This window comes from Corticium candelabrum, chromosome 14, assembly GCF_963422355.1.
Source record: "Corticium candelabrum chromosome 14, ooCorCand1.1, whole genome shotgun sequence".
Lineage (NCBI taxonomy): Eukaryota > Metazoa > Porifera > Homoscleromorpha > Homosclerophorida > Plakinidae > Corticium > Corticium candelabrum.
In genome coordinates this window covers 4,223,240-4,244,209 of record NC_085098.1, presented here as the reverse complement: position 1 = coordinate 4,244,209, position 20,970 = coordinate 4,223,240, and the positions used below count along the sequence as shown (strand labels likewise).

Sequence of the window (20,970 nt, the reverse complement as noted above, 5' to 3'; positions counted from 1 at the left end):
TTTGCTGCAGTGTATTATTGTATTTTACGTGAATGTCGGCGTGTCCTCGTCCTGGACTTGTTCCTCCTTCATGAACATAAAGGTGTTGTAGAATTCGATGCCGTCCGGTTCAATGGCGTTCAGGAAGAGTGAGGTCTTCTTTCGATCTGGTGCGCTGTGATGCGTCCAAATAGATCTGGAATCGCTGTTTCCAGTTTCGCCACGCCTGTCCCGGTTGGCGATGAGCAAAATCAAACGGTGGGGGCGGCTGAACAACAAACTTTTGAGCCATGTGCTCACTCTTGGTACCATGTCATGTACGTCTCTATTGTTACTAAACCAGGTAACGTACGCTAGCGACGCTACAACACTACACACACCACTCTAAAAAAGTAATCAAAATTTTAGTTTAATTTAAAGTTTATATAGGTCACGTGACAAAGATACGATGATGAAGTGTTTGTGCATGGTCCTGAACTACAAATATATGACATGAGTACAATATCAGAAGGACAGTGATTGTTTGCATGAGATTTAACTTACACTTATTAGTTCGCAGGGGCAAATGTTTCAGATTTCAACTTGTTTCTCTATAGTAGCAATTTGTGGTTAGGGAAAGGAATAGAATTTGGGTGTACACTTTTGTAATTTTTAGTTTAAAAATTTTGATTAGTTTATAAGGATAGAGCTAGTACTACAACAGTTGAATTGCAATCATGCTTCTGTTTGTAGATCACAAGGTCTGGTGGTAGGTCTACGTTGAGGACACACAACCTGCTGGGGCGGGGGTACGTGTGCAACACAAATTTAAGTATTGGTGCAATATTCATATGTCTAATAGTCTGGAGGTCTACTCTATCGTTTGATCTGTTGCTTTCAGTAGAAGGCATTGTGAAAGTATCAAGATCTTTTTGGTTTGTAATGGCTTATTTTAGTCACAATGTTTGCCAAAGTTCAGTTGAAATTTGCAGATATTGTATGATCATAATGTCTGTATGTCAAGCTACTCATTTTTTGGTAGGATTTGGGCACTGCAGCAATGTAAGATTGACTGAATGGCTCTTAATTTACCATAGACATGTACAGAACAGAAAGGGATTAGAGACGAGAAAGTGAGGCTACAAACTTTATTTTTGGCACATATGATTTTGTACAAAGATGAGCTTTTGCAATAAATATAATTTGTACTACAGAGTAGAGTTTAGTAGGTTGGGTGGAGCTATGGGTATGGCCACAGTGATATGAAAGTTAGGTTCTATGTAGCTGCATGTGTCTGCAGTAGTGGATACAATGAGCTTGCATGGTCCAGCTGATCTAAGAATGAAGCTCTGGTTGGACAATTGTGGGATACCTCTAATACTTCCAGCTGTCTGCATGACTCCATCTGGGATTTTGTGTTTGCCTCTGAGTCTTGTCGAAATTCTCAGTGATTTGAAGGCAAATATTGTTGGTACAGGTTTGACAGCCAGATGACATCGACAAAAATGATGTTGTATATGAACTGAATGAAATGGGAAATCGAACTTGTTAATCTCATATCATGGAACTGAGTTAGAGATAGTGTGCTTATAAGTAAGTTGCAGTATGAGGATGTTGCATGTATGTCATGAGGGTTGCTGTTTACTGAAGAAGGCAATATGGTGGGTGGCAATAATTTTGTGTTGATTGTGAGATCAAAGTATTTACAACAGTATTATTTTACTATAGAACTACTGCTGTACCATTTCTGTTGTGAGACTTTGATCTTAACTCTCCGTAAGCAAATGTTTGCGATGAGACATATACTCGTGTTGATGGTTGTGTTCATGGCTGTCTGTTGTGTGATTGTGCATGTGCAAATATGATATAATATATTTATTTAACTTTAAGCGGTCAAATGCTCTCAGCACCTCTTACGATTTAATCTCCATACTTCACTATGGCCATTTGGATTTCCCCTCAACAGTTTCAAGTAACTCCTGAAAGGCCTTTCTGTCTCTCTCCAGATCCTTGTCATCCCCGCTGCTGATAATTGCACCAAAATGCTCTTTCCATAAATGTAAAGTATCCACTGATTCAGCCTTACTAGTCACACACCGAGCCTTCATAATAGATGGTGTAGGTGAAATGCCATTCTTAACCAATTGCCAAAAGTCCCTCGTATCATTAACCGATGACGCCTCAGCTAATTTTTCACAAAATATTTCTCTCTCCAAACGTCGTTTTTGTTTTACTTTGCGTTTGAATTCTTTCTTTGAATTTTGCATCTCCATGTACTCCGCTTCATCCAGAGGTTTTCCAAATTTCTCCATACTTTGAAACATAGTTGAGCTCTTGATTTCAATCGAATCAGTTCGTCATCCCACCAAATCTTCCTACTCTTTACACCAGAACAATTGATGTGAGGAATGCACCAGTTAGCAGATGTAATCAAAGCTCTTTCAATTCCATCATAATGGTTCTGGATGAACTCCATGTCAGAGCACTGCTTTGGATCATTACACATAGCTGCTTCAGCTGGTATGCCCAAACTACCCACTTTCGTCTCTAAACAAAACTGGTAGTTATCTAAGTCAATATCTGACACCTTTCTTCACCACAGACGTCTGATCAAAGGCAAATGAACTTTCTCTATTGCATGTTTGTGGTCAAAACTAACATCAGTAGGCAAGACAATTGGCCAGTGATCAGACAGATATCCACCATTTTCTCTTATTTCGAACTCAACAATTGTATTGCTCAGATTACCGGAAACAAGGAAATAGTCAATCCACGACTGACAGCCAAAATCAGATCTGTGCCATGTACTTTCTCTGCTTGATTACATGGGATCATTCAAGCCAACAGTAAACAAGTCCCAATGAGAAAAAGGAGCCAACTGTCTCGACCTACGACTGTTCTGACTACGAATATCAGCATTAAAGTCACCTAAAATGATCACTTCATCATGGTCATTCATGTCTAGAATACTTTCCAGATAACTAATCTCAGAGAAGTAATCATTCAAAGACAAAGTGTCACCATAATCGACTGGCAAGTGAACAGCAACAACGAGAATAATTTCAATACTTAATTTAATTCGAACTGCAACTATATCCTATCCGACAATGTTTAATTAAGGGAGATATTATATAATAACTCCGCATAGGCTATAAAACAGCAACTCCACCATATGGTCGACTAAGTAAAATCTCGTCTTTCCCCATAGGGGATGCAGCACAATACATAACATCTTCTGATAGAGGATAACGTAATAAATTCATTTGGAGATAACCAGAGTTCCTATATCGCCAAAAAGTCTAGTTCGTTTATCAATTCTGAAATACTTCTTTCTGAGGATCTAACCAATTGCGCCGACCCAAAGTCAGCCACCTTGACCACCCACTTCTGACTGACCAACAGATTGCTGCTCTTCAAGTCTCGATCAGAACTCGAGGCAGAAGCAGACTGTGCAAGAACCGCATTCCCTTGGCGGCATCGATAGTAAACCTAATTTTTAAAACTGTCCTCCAACTCTATCCTCGAGTTTCTTAGAATGCTTGTCAGTGATCCTCTAGGCATCTACTTCACTACAAGAAACAAACATCCATCATCTTGGTATGGACCTCCTTCCAAAACAGAGCGTTGTTCGAATGTCCGATGGTTCTCATTATTTCGATTTCTCTTTCGAAGTCCAACGCAATGCGATCGAGTTCCTGATGTATTCCTTGTAGTTTCTTAACGGCCACTATCAGTTTTCTAACTCTGCTCTATACACCTCACCCTATTCACCCGGACAATTGTGGTCGATTCTTCTTCGAAATTTTAACTCTCTGGAGTCAATGGTAAAAATATTATTCAGTTCCATCAGCTTGTGGTCTTTGTTTCTCAACACGACCTTTGACTGTTCTCGCTTTTCTAAACTTTGTATCGACAAGACAAGCTAGATGAGAAGTGCAAGCCCTGGGATGCGGCGACGTCGTAAGTAGCAGGCGTGCAGAGTCCTTCGTTCTCTTTAGTAAACCCAAACTGACACTCACATGTAGGAGCAGGACCCAGCAACGTGACCGCTTATACGTACCGCATCCACAATGATCGTCGACACATCGACCGCAGTCGGTCTTACTGGTGGAAGCCTCGCGTTCTGTTGTCAGACCGTGCGTACAGAGAGTGCACATCCAATTGGTAATATCAGCTATAACACATTTCGCGTTTGAGATCCCTGCTCGTCATGCCCGCCGGATAGGCCAGTCTCACTGACTCTCAGTACCATGAATTTGCTCCAGTCGTCGAACATGACCCTCATAAAACGGCGTCATGACACAAGTCCTAGCAGCTGTAGACGTTGAGTAAATGTTCGGCAGCAAGTCGCAAAACGAAGCTTACCTCGAATACCTCGCGCGACCTTCCCACCCTGTTGGATGGTGACACTTGGCCAAGAAAACGAGGAAGAAGCCATATGGTTGACGAATGCGCATGCATCACTTAAGTCACGTGACTTCACGAAATATCTATTTTAGTTGGCAACAAGATTCTAGGTCGGTCGAACCCGCCAAACAAAAAATCAAGTTGACGTGGCCTTACTGGCGACACTCATTGGTTTGATTTTTGCAATCAGAAAGAATGTGTAACGCCAGAATAAAGTCTAACTTAGATGTACATGCCATGAGAAATGAAATTATGCGATTTGAATAACTTTGTCATTTGTGCAGATATTAATTGTGTGATATGATGCAGCCACACGAAATGGCACAAGATGTTCCATGTACAAATAAGTTTTCTAGTTAATTAAAGGTGATACTATAATGAGCGTCTGTCTAATCAAGAAACATAAATGCAGACCTAAATTGTATTGAAACTAGACTCTGCTAGACTAGCAAAATGAGATTAACATTTACAGAACCATATATATAGGACAGGAACCGCATATATAGGACAGGAACCGCATATATAGGACAGGAACCGCATGAGCTAAGGGAGCATGGCCCCAGTAAATTTCCTGCCTCGTTGTATGACTCCCAAATGCTGTCATGAATAAACGTGTTTGTCCTCGTCAGTAAACGTCCAAGCTTTCTATGCCTATATACGCTTTAATCAATTACAGAGAAATGCTGTACTTTCATTCTCTGTTTTAACTTAATTAACTCATCATGTATGATACAGTTAAATCCTCTCTTAGTACATTTTAGTATATAACTCTCATGCTTCTAGGCAAAGAGCAGTCGAACTCCACCTGCTACCCGTAAGGTTATACGTCGTCCTGTTGCAAAAAGTCTAATTAGTGATCTCGACTACTTGCAGTCTACCGACAAGGAAGAGAAACCAGATGAAAAGAAACAAGCAAGAAAGCAAATAAATCGTATTGAGAGAAAACCATCGTCATCTCTTACGAAATTCACTGCTTCAGGAAAAGGTCGTTTTGCACTGACAACAGCTAGACTTCAGAGTCAATACGAGCTCAAGCTACACGATAGAATATTTGGCATGTAGACAAGCTAGAGATGTGACTAGAATACAGAAATCTGTTTGCTCGAAAACAGTGGACCAAAAATACGATCACAAATTATTTTTATCTACTTTGACCACTCAGGTTTACATCACGCATGTTCCTGAGTCCTAACACACAAACTGATTATATATGGAGTTAGAGAAAACACAATTCGCTCATATCTTCCAGACTAGCGACGACTTGACAAAACGTAGGCCTTTTCAATGAGCTTTCTGCCCAACAGTCACACATCAGCTTGACGTAGTCGTCGTCATCGTTCTCCGATACGGTCGGTCTCATTCCACCCAAAACAGCAGCTTTCAAGTCAAGAATGGAGCTAAACGAACGGTCGTCATAAGGAAGTTCTCGTACCCTAATCTCCCACATCACAATGCCAAAACTATAAAAGCGACACAAAGACGCGTAAAAATCATCATTATTAGAAACAATAAAAATAATGACGATTGCATGTGTTTGTGTAGTTAATCGTGCTCGTGTCTTACCTGTAGACGTCCGCGGGTGTTCCGTAACTGTGACCGCTCAGTATCTCCGGAGCACTCCACTTTGGTGTTCCGACTCCTGACGATAAGTGATAGTCTGCATGAAGAAGCGGAGCGGTCATATCGAGCGGTCCCGCTCCTCTTACAGCTTCCTGACTGATTACTTCGTCTCGGACGAGTCGAGCGGCTCCAAAATCGGCCACTTTGACTACCCATTTAGTGCTGACGAGTAAATTGGCACTCTTGAGGTCACGATGAATGCGAGGTGGTCGTTGACTGTGCAAGAATCTCATTCCTTTGGCAGCGTCTACTGCAAATCTCATCTTGAGACTTTCTTCCAGCTTTATGTCTCTGTCTGCAAGTATGGTCGTCAGCGATCCTCTAGGCATGTACTCCACAACTAGGAACGGACAGCCGTCGTCGTGGCAACGACCTCCACCGAGAAACAAAACAATGTTGGGATGTCTGATCGTTCTCATCACTTCGATCTCTCTCTCGAACTCCAAGGCGATGCGATCGAGATGTTGATGTATTCCTTGTAGCTTCTTGACGGCCACCGTCATTTCTCTGTACTCTGCTCTGTAAACCTCTCCGAATCCGCCGGGAGCGTTTTTGTCAATTCGCGCACGCAATCTCACTTCTCTCGAGTCAATGTTGAAACTGTTTGTCATCTCTACCAACTCGCGATCTTTGTCTTGCAGCATCATGTTGTGCCGTTTTCTTGCTCTTCTCGCTTTGACTGCTAGCACGACGAGCAGTACGATGAGTGCGACTCCTGCCACCGATCCGGCTGCCGCAATGTAGTACGTGGCCACAGTGCACACTCCGTTTCCATCTTTTGTAAAGCCAAACTGACAAACGCAATCAAACGCAGGACCTTGTAATGTGACCGTGCAACTACCGTGAACACAATGATTGGATAAACAGCGATTGCAGTCGGTTTTGCTTGTTGCAGCCGTGTGTGATGTTGTGAGACCTGGTGGACATGGCAAGCAAGTGGAGTTGGTTGCTGGGGAATAGAAACCGAACGGGCACTCTGAACACATGTACTTGCGTAGATCACTGCTTGTAAATCCTGCTGGACAGTTTGGCCTGTACACAGAAAGACCTACCGAGTTCCTAGGTATCATTCCATCTTGAATCGTCCAAGGTCTCACACCACCAAACGCCAGTATCCAGTTTTTCCATATCAGAGAAGAAACGAATAAACCATTCTGTTGTACAAATGGATACTGACTTAATCGCAACCAGAACCTTTTAGAAGGATCGTAAATCCACATGCCGCTAGTTATTGGATCAACAGGACAACCAAGTTTGACTTCAGTATTCCATTGCCAGATGACGTGATTGTGACATCCTCCAAATACCAACATGTGATTACCATATCTTAGGCTTTCGTGAAGACAACGACGTCCGGGACCTAACCCTAAATACTTCACTTGTTTCCATCCACTACCGTTCGTTAGGTCGTATTCCCAAACGTCACTCGTGCAGTTTGCAAATAGTGTAAATGGAATCTGTAATTCAACCTGAAAAGAAATTTGCACTGTACTCTCATTAGCGCTGGCTCCTCCATAAAGAATTAGTGTATTTTCAATAGCAACTAAAGACGTTCCGACAGATTGCAAGGGACCAGAATCATCGAGTAAACGCCACTCCGAATTGTGTTCGTCTTTTGATAAGTTTCGTATAGCAGCATTTTGCTTCGGTAAAGTAAAGCTCCATAGATCGCGGAGAAATGTGGTAATGCTGCCGTCAAATATGTTTTTTATGCTAGCTGTCAAACCTCCATAGACAATCATCTGATTATTTGTTGTTGCACGAGAGCATGACATTCTTGGAGAAGGACGTCTTCTATTTATCGAGTATTTTACCCAACTTCTAACTTCACTATAATAACCCCAAACATCATGAGAGAAAGACAGAAATTTTGTTAAATTTTGCAATTGCTCTGGCAATACTCCACCGTAGACAACAAAAACAGAGTCGTCAAGTATAGCAGAAACGGCACCATATTTGAAAGGAGGTCGCTTTTCCGAAGTATCTGGCGACCATGACAACGATTTTAAATCTAATATGTGTAATAGGTTTACTGAATTTGGCTGTTTGTTGTTCAGAAATGGGCTTTCACCAAAGACTAGAACGCGGTTTTGCCTCAGAACCATCCCGCTCACCGTGCATGATATTCCCGCTAAAGGATTTCTTCTCATTGCAGCGGCCGGCTTTGCTAACCAATACCAGGCACGAGCAGATGTTATAGAAAGTTCCCACATGATGTTAGAGTTATAATTGTATCCAAGAAACCACGGACTTCCACCGGAAACTAAAACGTTTTTATTAATTCTACTGACCGCACCAGACAAGGAATCGGGCCCTTTTCTGTTTGAAAGTATTGTGGGAGTAAACCATTTTCTAGTCATTATATCAAAGGCTGTGAGAGGTTCAGAACAACATGAAATAAGAAAGTGATATGTTTGAATGTCATCCGTCACGTAGACTCCTTGTCCAGGAACAGACGATTGTTTGCTCGTATTCCCGACTTTACTCCAAACTTCGTCGACCACATCATAAGACCATACTTCCCAATAGTGACCAGATCTATTTTGCTCAGTTTGTCCTAATAGAAACATTTTCGTATTTTGGAAGGCGGAAACGGCACTAGGATATTGCAGTTTTGGTTTGACGTGATGAGATGAAGAAAGTTTTCTCCATTCGTAAACGTGCGAATGTTCGTTTTTGCAAACGAGCTGCCAAAGATCGTCCAGATTCTCTCGAGAGTCCGAACTCCGAGTGTATGACCTTTCTTCAAATCCACCGTAAATGACGAGCGAGTCCTTGCAACTGCACGAGCTATTGTCATAACGTAAAACAGCAGCAGCATGTCTGCATCGAGGAGTGACGTAGTCGTCATTATGACGAGGATGAATCTTTGTTTCAATTCGTCTCCACTCTTTCAGGTTTGTATCGAAACTCCACGTTTCGTTTCTACATTGACAGTGGCTTGAGCCTGAATACGCACAACCTCCAAAGAGCAGTACTCGTCTCTGGCACAGAGTCACCAGTGTGTGATAGACGGTCGCTTGCGGTTGAGGGGATGCAGATCTGTGTGCCTCCCAAGTATCGAAGTGAGGGTCGTACGTCCACGTTGTATCGTCAGCTTTGTAGAGTATTCCTCCATACATCACCATCACTTCTCTTGATGTTTCATCATTATCTTCTTTAAGAGCAGACGTTGCTCTTGCGTGCTCTCTTCCCATCGGACTGTTGAATCTCCAACGGTCGAATAAATTCCATCGATTTGCATCATATTCATCCCATTCAAGAAGAGGAATGGACGTCTCGTATTGTTCATTGAAGAGTGTGTCTTTTGCAGAATAAGTAAGAATGACTTTGGTCATACCAAGAAAAGATAGAAAACGCAACCACGAGCATGTCGTAATTTTCATGTTGTCATATATGTCTTCTTTAGCTAATTAGAAGCTGCCGAGTTACTTCTCTTTGAAACAGTGATCGATCATCCAACTTTTACGCGGATATTGGATTCACATTTATTAACCCGAAAACGCATATGCTAGGGCTCTAGTAAGTGGACCATTGAACGGCCCAACGGACGGCCAATTGGAGTGCAGCGTTGTTATCTCTGTGATCGCATGCTTTCAAGAGGTATTGAGTGTCGACAATCCCACGTGACAGTGAATGTGTCCATCCCCTTCTCACGCTCTTCATGTCAATTAAAAATGCCAGAATATGTGTGCAGCAGCTTTTCCGTATAACATTTAATTAATGTAGCCGACGGTTTAGCACGTTAGTGCATATATTCAATTTTTCTTCACGAAACGATATATTTACTGGATTAATTGCTAGGAAGTGTTTGATAGCTTTCCATATCTGATATCTTATAAAGAAATTCTTTAGTCTATTTCATGTGAGATAAAAAAAGGAACGTGCATCAATCGCTCACTTTTTGCAAACGATTGATGTAACATCACCAGACAGAAACTTGAAAGTGGAATGTGGAAAAAAATTACCATATCAATTAATTATGGTAATCTCAGCTTCAGACATATTGCATCACTAACACATTTATCTTCTAGGTGGTTTCGACTGGACGAGGTGCACTTATAGTGGTTACTCTAGTGTTTCGATGAATGTTGAGTGGGCAAAGGACGGGTAGTAGCAATTAGACCGAATACAGTCATTTAATTAAGTTGTCCGTATGGTAGTGCACGTTGATTCGGAAGGCTATCTCGTCTCCCTTGACGTGTTGCTAACTATTATGTCGCCATAACAAGTGATAATCGTTTGTTATGGTGACATAATAAACTTGCTGTTGAGGGAACACAGATCTGTGTGCCTCCCAAGTATCAAAGTGAGGATCGTATGTCCACGTTGTATTGTCAGCTTTGTAGAGTATTCCTCCATACATCACCATCACTTCTCTTGATGTTTCATCGTTATCTTCTTTAAGAGCAGACGTTGCTCTTGCGTGCTCTCTTCCCATCGCACTATTGAATCTCCAACGGTCGAACGAATTCCATCGATTTTCATTATATTCTTTCCATTCAACAAGAGTAACGGGCGTCTCGTCTTGTTCGCTGAAGAGTGTGTCTTTGGCAGAATAAATAAAAAACACTTTGATTGTATCAAGCAAAGCTAGAAATCGCAACCACGAGCAAGCCGTGATTTTCACGTTTCCATATCTAGGTATGTGTCTTCTTTAATTAAACGCTTCTGAGTTACTTCTGCTAGCACAGTAACGACTTTGACGCAGATATTGGATTCTCATTTAGTTAAACTCATTATTTAATTATTTTTTTGAAACAGAAACGATTTTCTGGGTAATTCGCGTAATTTATCATTATCAGTTTCTTGTTACCAAAGTGTTTGATAGCTTGAAAACTGTACACATCTGATATTCTATCCCGTATTCTATTTTATGTTTTATAGAAAGAGGACGTGCATCCGTCGCTCAATCTCTGCAATACGACATCATCCACGGAGAAATTTGCAAGTGGCGAAAGTTGTCATATCAATTAATTATGGTAATTCCAGTTTCAGACATATTGCACGACTAATTAACCCATTTATCTTCTAGTTGTTTTCGACTAGATCAGACGTACTTAAAAGTTTCTATGAATGTTAGAGTAAATTAGACGACACACTGTGACGCAAGCTACCGGCCAAAGTCAGTCGTTGCAATTGTTTGCATGGCAGTGCGCGTTGAAGCGTATACGATTGTCTCGTCCCTATCGACGTCTTGCTACTATGTCGCCATGACAAGTGGCAATCGTTTCAGTATTCAGTCCAAGAACGCTGAAGAGTGTTGTACGCCGGGCACTAGAACAGAGAGAAGTCAGGGTAGAAATATTGAAACTGCTAGTGTGCATGTAAATTTTTGAGAAGACAAAGGAAAGAGGATTGTTATGTAGACTGCGAACGTTGTATGTTGCTATATTGGGGTCCATGTGGGTATTTACATTACGTATAGTGAACTAGCAAATTGCCCAGACAAATAAAGGAGAATTCCAAAATATTGTTGGAGACAACACAATTTTCTAAAAAATTCAAGAACCCGAATATATTAAAATGTCGATCCTGTTGAAGTAAATAAAAATATAACCGAATGCGTTCCATTTTATTTAATCTGTGATTCCTGGTTGTTGTCACTCAAAGACTTTGCTGCCGTTGCAGTAAACAGGCGAACAAAACATGGCAGCTATTTGTCGCGCGTCCACGGTCAAACGATTCAGGTGTAGGCGTATTATTAATGACCCAGATATACTAAAAATATCTTGCATTTTTTGACATTGTCCGAAATGGGCAATTAAAATCTGATGGAGATACGTACGTTGTCGAAATTCGTGCGCGAGTGGAGGTTAGCCTCAATGGGGGACCCAATTACGTCAGGCATCAAACCCATTTATACCTGTTTTCCGTCAGAAGTTACCTCGTTGATATAATTTTCAGACAAATCCGTCAACCGTTCTTGCCGTTTTGTGTTGACAGAGAACATTTTTGCAGATTGACGAGGTTCAGGACACGGAGGAGAGTTTTCTATTTCTACTACCTTTTCATTTAGCCTTTAGTTCGACCACAGTTCTCGATCGTTTTGAATATACGAGAGTAATGTCGTTTTCTTGTACACATGTGGGTAATTTGACTCTTATCGTCATCATAAATGAAATTAGTATCAATCATTGTTTACACTTCTGGGCTATGTTCGGGTGGTTTCCTGCCGCATTGCATTACTCCCAAATGCCGTCACGAATAAACGTTTTTGTCCTTCTCAGTAAACGTCCAAACTTTCTATGCCTATATACGCTTTAATCAATTACAGAGAAATGCTGTACTATTATTTACTGTCTTAGCTCATCATAGGATACAGCTACATCCGCTCTTAGTACATTTTAGTTTATAACTCTCACGATTCTAGGCAAAGAGCAGTCGAACTCCACCTACTACCCGTAAGGTGTTACGTCGTCATGTTGCAAAATGTCTAATTAGTGATCTCGACTACTTGCAGTCTACCGACAAGGAGGAGAAACCGGATGAAAAGAAAACAAGCCAGAAAGCAAATAAGTCGTATTAATTAAGAGAAAACCGGCGTCATCTCTGACGAAACTCACTGCTTCAGAGAAGGGTCGTTTTGCACTGACAACAGCTAGACTGCAGAGTCAATACGAGCCCAAGTTACACGATAAAATATTTTGCAGACATGTAGAGATGTAACTGGAATACACGAATCTGTTTGCTGGAGAAGCAGTGGATCAAAAACACGATCACAAATCATTTTATCTACTTTGAGCACTCAAGTTTACATCACGTGTGTTTCTAAGTGGTAAAACACAAAACTGATTTTATATAAAATTAGAGAAAACACGATTCGCTCATATCTTCCAGACTAGCGACGACTTGACAAAATGTAGGCCTTTTCAATGAGCTTTCTGCCCAACAGTCACACATTAGCTTGACGTAGTCGTCGTCATCGTTCTCCGATACGGTCGGTCTCATTCCACCCAAAACAGCAGCTTTCAAGTCAAGAATGGAGCTAAACGAACGGTCGTCATAAGGAAGTTTTCGTACCCTAATCTCCCACATCACAATGCCAAAACTATAAAAGCGACACAAAGACGTGTAAAAATCATCATTATTAGAAACAATAAAAATATTGACGATTGCATGTGTTTGTGTAGTTAGTCGTGCTCGTGTCTTACCTGTAGACGTCCGAGGGTGTTCCGTAACTGTGACCGCTCAGTATCTCCGGAGCACTCCACTTTGGTGTTCCTACTCCTGACGATAAGTGATAGTCTGCATGAAGAAGCGGAGCGGTCATATCGAGCGGTGGCGCTCCTCTTACAGCTTCCTGACTGATTCCTTCGTCTCGGACGAGTCGAGCGGCTCCAAAATCGGCCACTTTGACTACCCATTTAGTGCTGACGAGTAAATTGGCACTCTTGAGGTCACGATGAATGCGAGGTGGTCGTTGACTGTGCAAGAATCTCATTCCTTTGGCAGCGTCTACCGCAAATCTCATCTTGAGACTTTCTTCCAGCTTTATGTCTCTGTCTGCAAGTATGGTCGTCAGCGACCCTCTAGACATGTACTCCACAACTAGGAACGGACAGCCGTCGTCGTGGCAACGACCTCCACCGAGAAACAGAACAATGTTGGGATGTCTGATCGTTCTCATCACTTCGATCTCTCTCTCGAACTCCAAAGCGATGCGATCGAGATGTTGATGTATTCCTTGTAGCTTCTTGACGGCCACCGTCATTTCTCTGTACTCTGCTTTGTAAACCTCTCCGAATCCGCCGGGAGCGTTTTTGTCGATTCGCGCACGCAATCTCACTTCTCTCGAGTCAATGTTGAAACTGTTTGTCATCTCTACCAACTCGCGATCTTTGTCTTGCAGCATCATGTTGTGCCGTTTTCTTGCTCTTCTCGCTTTGACTGCCAGCACGACGAGCAGTACGATGAGTGCGACTCCTGCCACCGATCCGGCTGCCGCAATGTAGTACGTGGCCACAGTGCACAATCCGTTTCCATCTTTTGTAAAGCCAAACTGACAAACGCAATCAAACGCGGGACCTTGTAATGTGACCGTGCAACTGCCGTGAACACAATGATTGGATAAACAGCGATTGCAGTGGGTTTTGTCGGTTGCAGCCTTGTGTGATGTATTGAGATCTGGTGGACATGGCAAGCAAGTGGAGTTGGTTGCTGGGGAATAGGAACCGAACGGGCACTCTGAACACATGTACTTGCGTAGGTCACTGCTTGTAAATCCTGCTGGACAGTTTGGCCTGTACACAGAAAGTCCTACCGAGTTCCTAGGTATAATCCCATCTTGAATCGCCCAAGTTCTCACACCACCAAACGCCAGTATCCAGTTTTCCCATATCAGAGAAGAAACGAATAAACCATTCTGTTGTACAAATGGATACTGACTTAATCGCAACCAGAACCTTATAGCAGGGTCGTAAATCCACATGCCGCTAGTTATTGGATCAACAGGACAACCAAGTTTGACTTCAGTATTCCATTGCCAGATGACGTGATTGTGACATCCTCCAAGTACCAACATGTGATTACCATATCTTAGGCTTTCGTGAAGACAACGACGTCCGGGACCTAACCCTGAATACTTCACTTGTTTCCATCCACTACCGTTCGTTAGGTCGTATTCCCAAACGTCACTCGTGCAGTTTGCAAATAGTGTAAATGGAATGTGTAATTCAACCTGAAAAGAAATTTGCACTGTACTCTCATTAGCTCTGGCTCCTCCATAAAGAATTAGTGTATTTTCAATAGCAACTAAAGACGTTCCGACAGATTGCAAGGGACCAGAATCATCGAGTAAACGCCACTCCGAATTGTGTTCGTCTTTTGATAAGTTTCGTATAACAGCATTTTGCTTCGGTAAAGTAAAGCTCCATAGATCGCGGAGAAATGTGGTAATGCTGCCGTCAAGTATTGTTTTTGTGCTAGCTGTCAAACCTCCATAGACAATCATCTGATTATTTGTTGTTGCACGAGAGCATGACATTCTTGGAGAAGGACGTCTTCTTTTTATCGAGTATTTTACCCAACTTCTAACTTCACTATAATAACCCCAAATTTCATGAGAGATAGACAGAAATGTTGTTAAACTTTGCAATTGCTCTTTCAATACTCCACCGTAGACAACAAAAACAGAGTCGTCAAGTGTAGCAGAAACGGCACCATATTTGAAAGGAGGTCGCTTTTCCGAAGTATCTGGCGACCATGACAACGATTTTAAATCTAATATGTGTAATAGGTTTAATGAAGTTGGCTGTTTGTTGTTCAGAAATGGGCTTTCACCAAAGACTAGAACGTGTTTCTGCTTCAGAACCATCCCGCTCACCGTCCATGATATTCCCGCTAAAGGATTGCTTGTTATTGCAGCGGCCGGCTTTGCTAACCAATACCAGCCACGAGCAGATGTTATAGAAAGTTCCCACATGACGTTAAAGTTATAATTGAATCCAAGAAACCACGGACTTCCACCGAAAACTAAAACGTTTTTATTAATTCTAGTGACCGCACCAGACAAGAAATCGGGCCCTTTTCTGTTTGAAAACATTGTGGGAGTAAACCATTTTCTAGCCATTACATCAAAGGCTGTGAGAGGTTCAGAACAACATGAAATAAGAAAGTGATATGATTGAATGTCATCCGTCACGTAAACTCCTTGTCCAGGAACAGACGATCGTTTGCTCGTATTTCCAACTTTACTCCAAACTTCGTCGGCCACGTCATAAGACCATACTTCCCAATAGTGACCAGATCTATTTTGCTCAGTTTGTCTCAATAGAAACATTTCCGTATTTTGGAAGGCGGAAACGGCACTAGGATATTGCAGTTTTGGTTTGACGTGATGAGATGAAGAAAGTTTTCTCCATTCGTAAACGTGCGAATGTTCGTTTTTGCAAACGAGCTGCCAAAGATCGTCCAGATTTTCTCGAGAGTCCGAACTCCGAGTGTTTGAACTTTTTTCAAATCCACCGTAAATGACGAGCGAGTCCTTGCAACTGCACGAGCTATTGTCATAACGTAAAACAGCAGCAGCATGTCTGCATCGAGGAGTGACGTAGTCGTCATTATGACGAGGATGAATCTTTGTTTCAATTTGTCTCCACTCTTTCAGGTTTGTATCGAAACTCCACGTTTCGTTTCTGCATAGACAATGACTTGAGCCTGAATACGCACAACCTCCAAAGAGCAGTACTCGTCTCTGGCACAGAGTCACCAGTGTGTGATAGACGGTCGCTTGCGGTTGAGGGGATGCAGATCTGTGTGCCTCCCAAGTATCGAAGTGAGGGTCGTACGTCCACGTTGTATTGTCAGCTTTGTAGAGTATTCCTCCATACATCACCATCACTTCTCTTGATGTTTCATCATTATCTTCTTTAAGAGCAGACGTTGCTCTTGCGTGCTCTCTTCCCATCGGACTGTTGAATCTCCAACGGTCGAATAAATTCCATCGATTTGCATTATATTCATTCCATTCAACAGGAGTAACGGGCGTCTCGTCTTGTTCGCTGAAGAGTGTGTCTTTGGCAGAATAAATAAGAAACACTTTGATTGTATCAAGCAAAGCTAGAAATCGCAACCACGAGCAAGCCGTGATTTTCATGTTTCCATATCTGAGTTACTTCTGCTAGCACAGTAACGACTTTGACGCAGATATTTAATTCTCATTTAGTTAAACTCATTATTTAATTTTTTTTTGAAACAGAAACGATTTTCTGGGTAATTCGCGTAATTTATCATTATCAGTTTCTTGTTACCAAAGTGTTTGATAGCTTGAAAACTGTACACATCTGATATTCTATCCCGTATTCTATTTTATGTTTTATAGAAAGAGGACGTGCATCCGTCGCTCAATCTCTGCAATACGACATCATCCACGGAGAAATTTGCAAGTGGCGAAAGTTGTCATATCAATTAATTATGGTAATTCCAGTTTCAGACATATTGCACGACTAATTAACCCATTTATCTTCTAGTTGTTTTCGACTAGATCAGTCGTACTTAAAAGTTTCTATGAATGTTAGAGTAAATTAGACGACACACTGTGACGCAAGCTACCGGCCAAAGTCAGTCGTTGCAATTGTTTGCATGGCAGTGCGCGTTGAAGCGTATACGATTGTCTCGTCCCCATCGACGTCTTGCTACTATGTCGCCATGACAAGTGGCAATCGTTTCAGTATTCAGTCCAAGAACGCTGAAGAGTGTTGTACGCCGGGCACTAGAACAGAGAGAAGTCAGGGTAGAAATATTGAAACTGCTAGTGTGCATGTAAATTTTTGAGAAGACAAAGGAAAGAGGATTGTTATGTAGACTGCGAACGTTGTATGTTGCTATATTGGGGTCCATGTGGGTATTTACATTACGTATAGTGAACTAGCAAATTGCCCAGACAAATAAAGGAGAATTCCAAAATATTGTTGGAGACAACACAATTTTCTGAATAATTCAAGAACCCGAATATATTAAAATGTCGATCCTGTTGAAGTAAATAAAAATATAACTGAGTGCGTTCCATTTTATGTAATCTGTGATTCCTGGTTGTTGTCACTCAAAGACGTTGCTGCCGTTGCAGTAAACAGGCGAACAAAACATGGCAGCTATTTGTCGCGCGTCCACGGTCAAACGATTCAGGTGTAGGCGTATTATTAATGACTCAGATATACTAAAAATATCTTGCATTTTTTGACGTTGTCGGAAGTGGGCATTTAAAATCTGGTGGAGATACGTACGTTGTCGAAATTCGTGCGCGAGTGGAGGTTAGCCTCAATGGGGGACCCAATTACGTCAGGCATCAAACCCATTTATACCTGTTTTCCGTCAGAAGTTACCTCGTTGGTAAAATTTTCAGACAAATCCGTCAACCGTTCTTGCCGTTTTGTGTTGACAGAGAACATTTTTTGCAGATTGACGAGGTTCAGGACACGGAGGAGAGCTTTCTATTTCTATTACCTTTTTTCTATTACCTTCTATTTTTTATTTCTCATCACTCTCTGCAGCGTTGAGATCGTACGGTGCCGTTTGAACATCCAGGGAACAAACTTCCCTATGTGGCAGTATCGTAACTGGCTTGCTATGCAATCTAGAGTAGAAAATGTTCGACTTGCACAATCAAAAGTAGGGTATTCCCCTCTGCTATGGGATATCTAGTTTCCTTTCTCGTGAGATGGTAAAACTAATTTGTTCCACTTTTCATACTGCATTTCCTTCAAACGAGCGTTCCTCTTTTTGCTTCAGTAACAAACAGGAGTTAGGTACAGTGTAGGCGTGCGAAGTCCTGCCATGAGTACAAATATATTAATTATTTAATCAGATATAGCTTTAAACGGAAGTTGGTGCCGTTGAGCATCTGGTGAAGGTGCATTTTTCTAAAAGTTGTCCAACCATGGCTATGCAGACTGGTTGGACTAGATGCTATGCCCATGGGAATGAGTGCAGTGTAAGAATACACTCACTCACCTAACACGGATATTTACTGATTATGTATGTCTACAATGGTTAGTTAGGTAGAGGAGTCTGAGTTGAAGACTGTAGTATCATAATAGGAGACCTGCAGTACATGCAGAAACCTACTTTCACACACACACACACACACACACACACACACACACACACACACACACACACACACACACACACACACACACACACACACACACACACACACACGAGTACTAATGAGTTGTCTAGCTGTTAGAGATGAGTACTTTATTGACCGAGTGCACATACGCTACTAGAGTTACAGCAGTATCCTTGTAGATGGACCAATGACTGGCCATTGGAATGCAACGCATGTGCTCATTGTTACCTCTGGTGTTAATTAGCTTCCAGACAATTCCACGTGCCAGTCAATGTGTCCAGCCTTCTTCTCACGCTCTCCATGTTAATCTGCAAGTGCCAGCATGATTGCAGCAGCTGTTCTGTAACCTAAGCTAGCAGCTGAGGATTTATCACTTTAAAGCTTCTTCATTTGTCTTGAATGCTGTAAATCAGACAAGCAATTTTAGATGCAGTTTGAGTTATTTAAATTGTGACCATTTCTTGTGGGATAGAGCATATGCAGTAATTTTGTAAAACGACGCACTTGATACACTGAAGAGCTTGCCTGATTGGCAAATTTGTGTTTATGTGCGTTCTTCTGTTGATTGACTGCAGGGCACATTCAGCTACAGTGCATGTGAACCTGGATGCATCGGGAACGGATACACCGGCTGCAATCCTGGAGATTTTTGTGAGTTAGGCACTCATTCGTGTCACAAGAATGCCATTTGTACAGCAACGGTTTTGGGATTGTTCGAGTACAAGGTACATGTATACAATAATACTTGACGAATTGTTGCAATTTGGAAATTTAATTATACTATGATGTACAACTTTGCATCGTGGGACAGGGTATGCGGGGAATTGTGCCTACTGTGGTCGAGATACTGACATGGATGGATTTCCAGATGACAGGCTGTTCTGCACCGAACAAATGTGCTGCAAAATGTCTAACTCTTGACTTATGTGTTCCTTTGTTTGTCTGTCTGTCTGCCCATCTGTCTGTCTGCCCATCTGTCTGTCTGTCTGCCCATCTGTGTCTGTCTGTCTGTCTGTCTGTCTGTCTGTCAAATAACATTTATATTAAACATACATTTATAATACAATGTTAGCAAGGTAACTATGTAAAGTTTTGCAACTACGAGATTTTGTCTGTCTGTTTGTCTGTCTGTCAATTTGTTGATCTGTCTGTCTCTTTCTCTGTCTATCTGTCTGTCTGTCTGTCTGTCTGTGTCAGTCTGTTGGTTTATTTGTCTGTCCATCCATCTGTTTGTCTAGCTGTCCATTTGTCTGTTTGTGTGCATGTCCATCTGTCTGTCTGTCTGTCTGTCTGTCTATTTTGTTTTTGTCTGTCTATTTTGTTTTTGTCTGTCTGTCTGTCTGTCTGTCTATTGCAGGTACATAGTTTGTCGTTATCAGCAAAATGCTGCTGTTGTTGTATCTCCAACTTCTTCACTAGGATAACTGTCAAACCAAACCAAACAGTGGCCAAGAAAACACTGACGGCGATGGATTTGGAGATGCATGTGATGACGATATTGTTAACGATGGGTGGACAAACTTCCAAGTGATTTTGAGTTATTGATTGTACTTTATTTGCCCGTATCTATTGTTTGTATATTCAGGATAACTGTCAGTATGTATTCAACACTGATCAAGCTGACTTTGATGGAGACGGCGTCGGTGATGTTTGTGACAACTATTGGAATTACACGGATCCACTCAGAGTGAACAACGATACCAGAAATCCATTGCAGCTAGACACAGATAAAGATGATCTGGGTGACATGTGTGAACATGACAGAGATGGAGATGGCATGTTGAAGACAAACGTTCAGGAATATATCGATGTAATGAATGTCAGTCAGACTGTATTAGCTGACATGCAGATGAGTTGGATCACATCTTAGGAATAAAAAATCTGGCCGACAAAGACATGTTGACAAACAAATAAATTAATCTATTTACTTTTTTTGTACTTTAGCAGTTTAATTGTTTAGTCTTTTTAGTGCATGTGATTGCATGTATTAGTGGTAGGTACACTGTACAGTACAATCGCAGTTATCCAGACATTTTGATAATCTGGACAAATATATTTCTGCACGTGCTCACGTGTTTTACACGTGACGTCTTTCCAACATAGAAGAAATGAAAGCACAAAGGACTCTCACATCTAATAATTGAATGTGTAAACATGTTGAGTCGTTGTTGACCTATTATTGCTGTATATTAATTAATTAAATATTTGTTCATTGTGTACTTGACTGTCAATGTATGACTGAGCCTCAAGGAAGTCACTTCATTTATTCGGACAATTTGGCTTCCACTGAAAACGTTCGGATAATCGTGGTTGCATGTACTGTATTGGTGACTGATATTGTAGATGTTAAGTAAGCACAAATTGTAATGAGATTATTGTAAGGAGACATACTCACAGTTTATTGCAAAATTTGA

General features: G+C 41.5%; 2 protein-coding genes across 2 annotated transcripts; one reads left to right on the top strand and one right to left on the bottom strand.

Moving 5' to 3' along the window:
* The first annotated feature begins 237 nt into the window (after positions 1 to 237).
* On the top strand, positions 238 to 20,646 carry LOC134189510 (cartilage oligomeric matrix protein-like). The gene is made up of 9 exons (XM_062657803.1): positions 238 to 322; positions 712 to 767; positions 821 to 893; positions 1,001 to 1,091; positions 10,873 to 10,967; positions 16,808 to 16,902; positions 19,132 to 19,281; positions 19,976 to 20,083; positions 20,142 to 20,646. The coding sequence occupies exons 6-9, from the start codon at positions 16,900 to 16,902 to the stop codon at positions 20,424 to 20,426; spliced, it is 546 nt and encodes a 181-aa protein (XP_062513787.1). The 5' UTR covers positions 238 to 322; positions 712 to 767; positions 821 to 893; positions 1,001 to 1,091; positions 10,873 to 10,967; positions 16,808 to 16,899; the 3' UTR covers positions 20,427 to 20,646.
* Positions 5,582 to 6,613, bottom strand: LOC134190315 (probable serine/threonine-protein kinase drkA). The gene is made up of 2 exons (XM_062658768.1): positions 5,929 to 6,613; positions 5,582 to 5,825 (listed from the first exon to the last, which is right to left on the bottom strand). Exons 1-2 carry the CDS (start codon positions 6,594 to 6,596, stop codon positions 5,582 to 5,584), a joined length of 912 nt encoding a protein of 303 aa, XP_062514752.1. The 5' UTR covers positions 6,597 to 6,613.
* Positions 20,647 to 20,970: the final 324 nt, after the last annotated feature.

Bases quoted from the DNA above. Each gene is read 5' to 3' on its own strand.
- LOC134190315 (XM_062658768.1), bottom strand. From the start codon at position 6,596: ATGACAAACAGTTTCAACATTGACTCGAGAGAAGTGAGATTGCGTGCG. The intron at 5,826-5,928 runs GTAAGACACGAG...TCGCTTTTATAG, and splicing joins ACACCCGCGGACGTCTACAG to TTTTGGCATTGTGATGTGGG.
- LOC134189510 (XM_062657803.1), top strand. The intron at 19,282-19,975 runs GTACATGTATAC...CTTCTTCACTAG, and splicing joins TGGGATTGTTCGAGTACAAG to GATAACTGTCAAACCAAACC. The intron at 20,084-20,141 runs GTGATTTTGAGT...TTGTATATTCAG, and splicing joins ATGGGTGGACAAACTTCCAA to GATAACTGTCAGTATGTATT.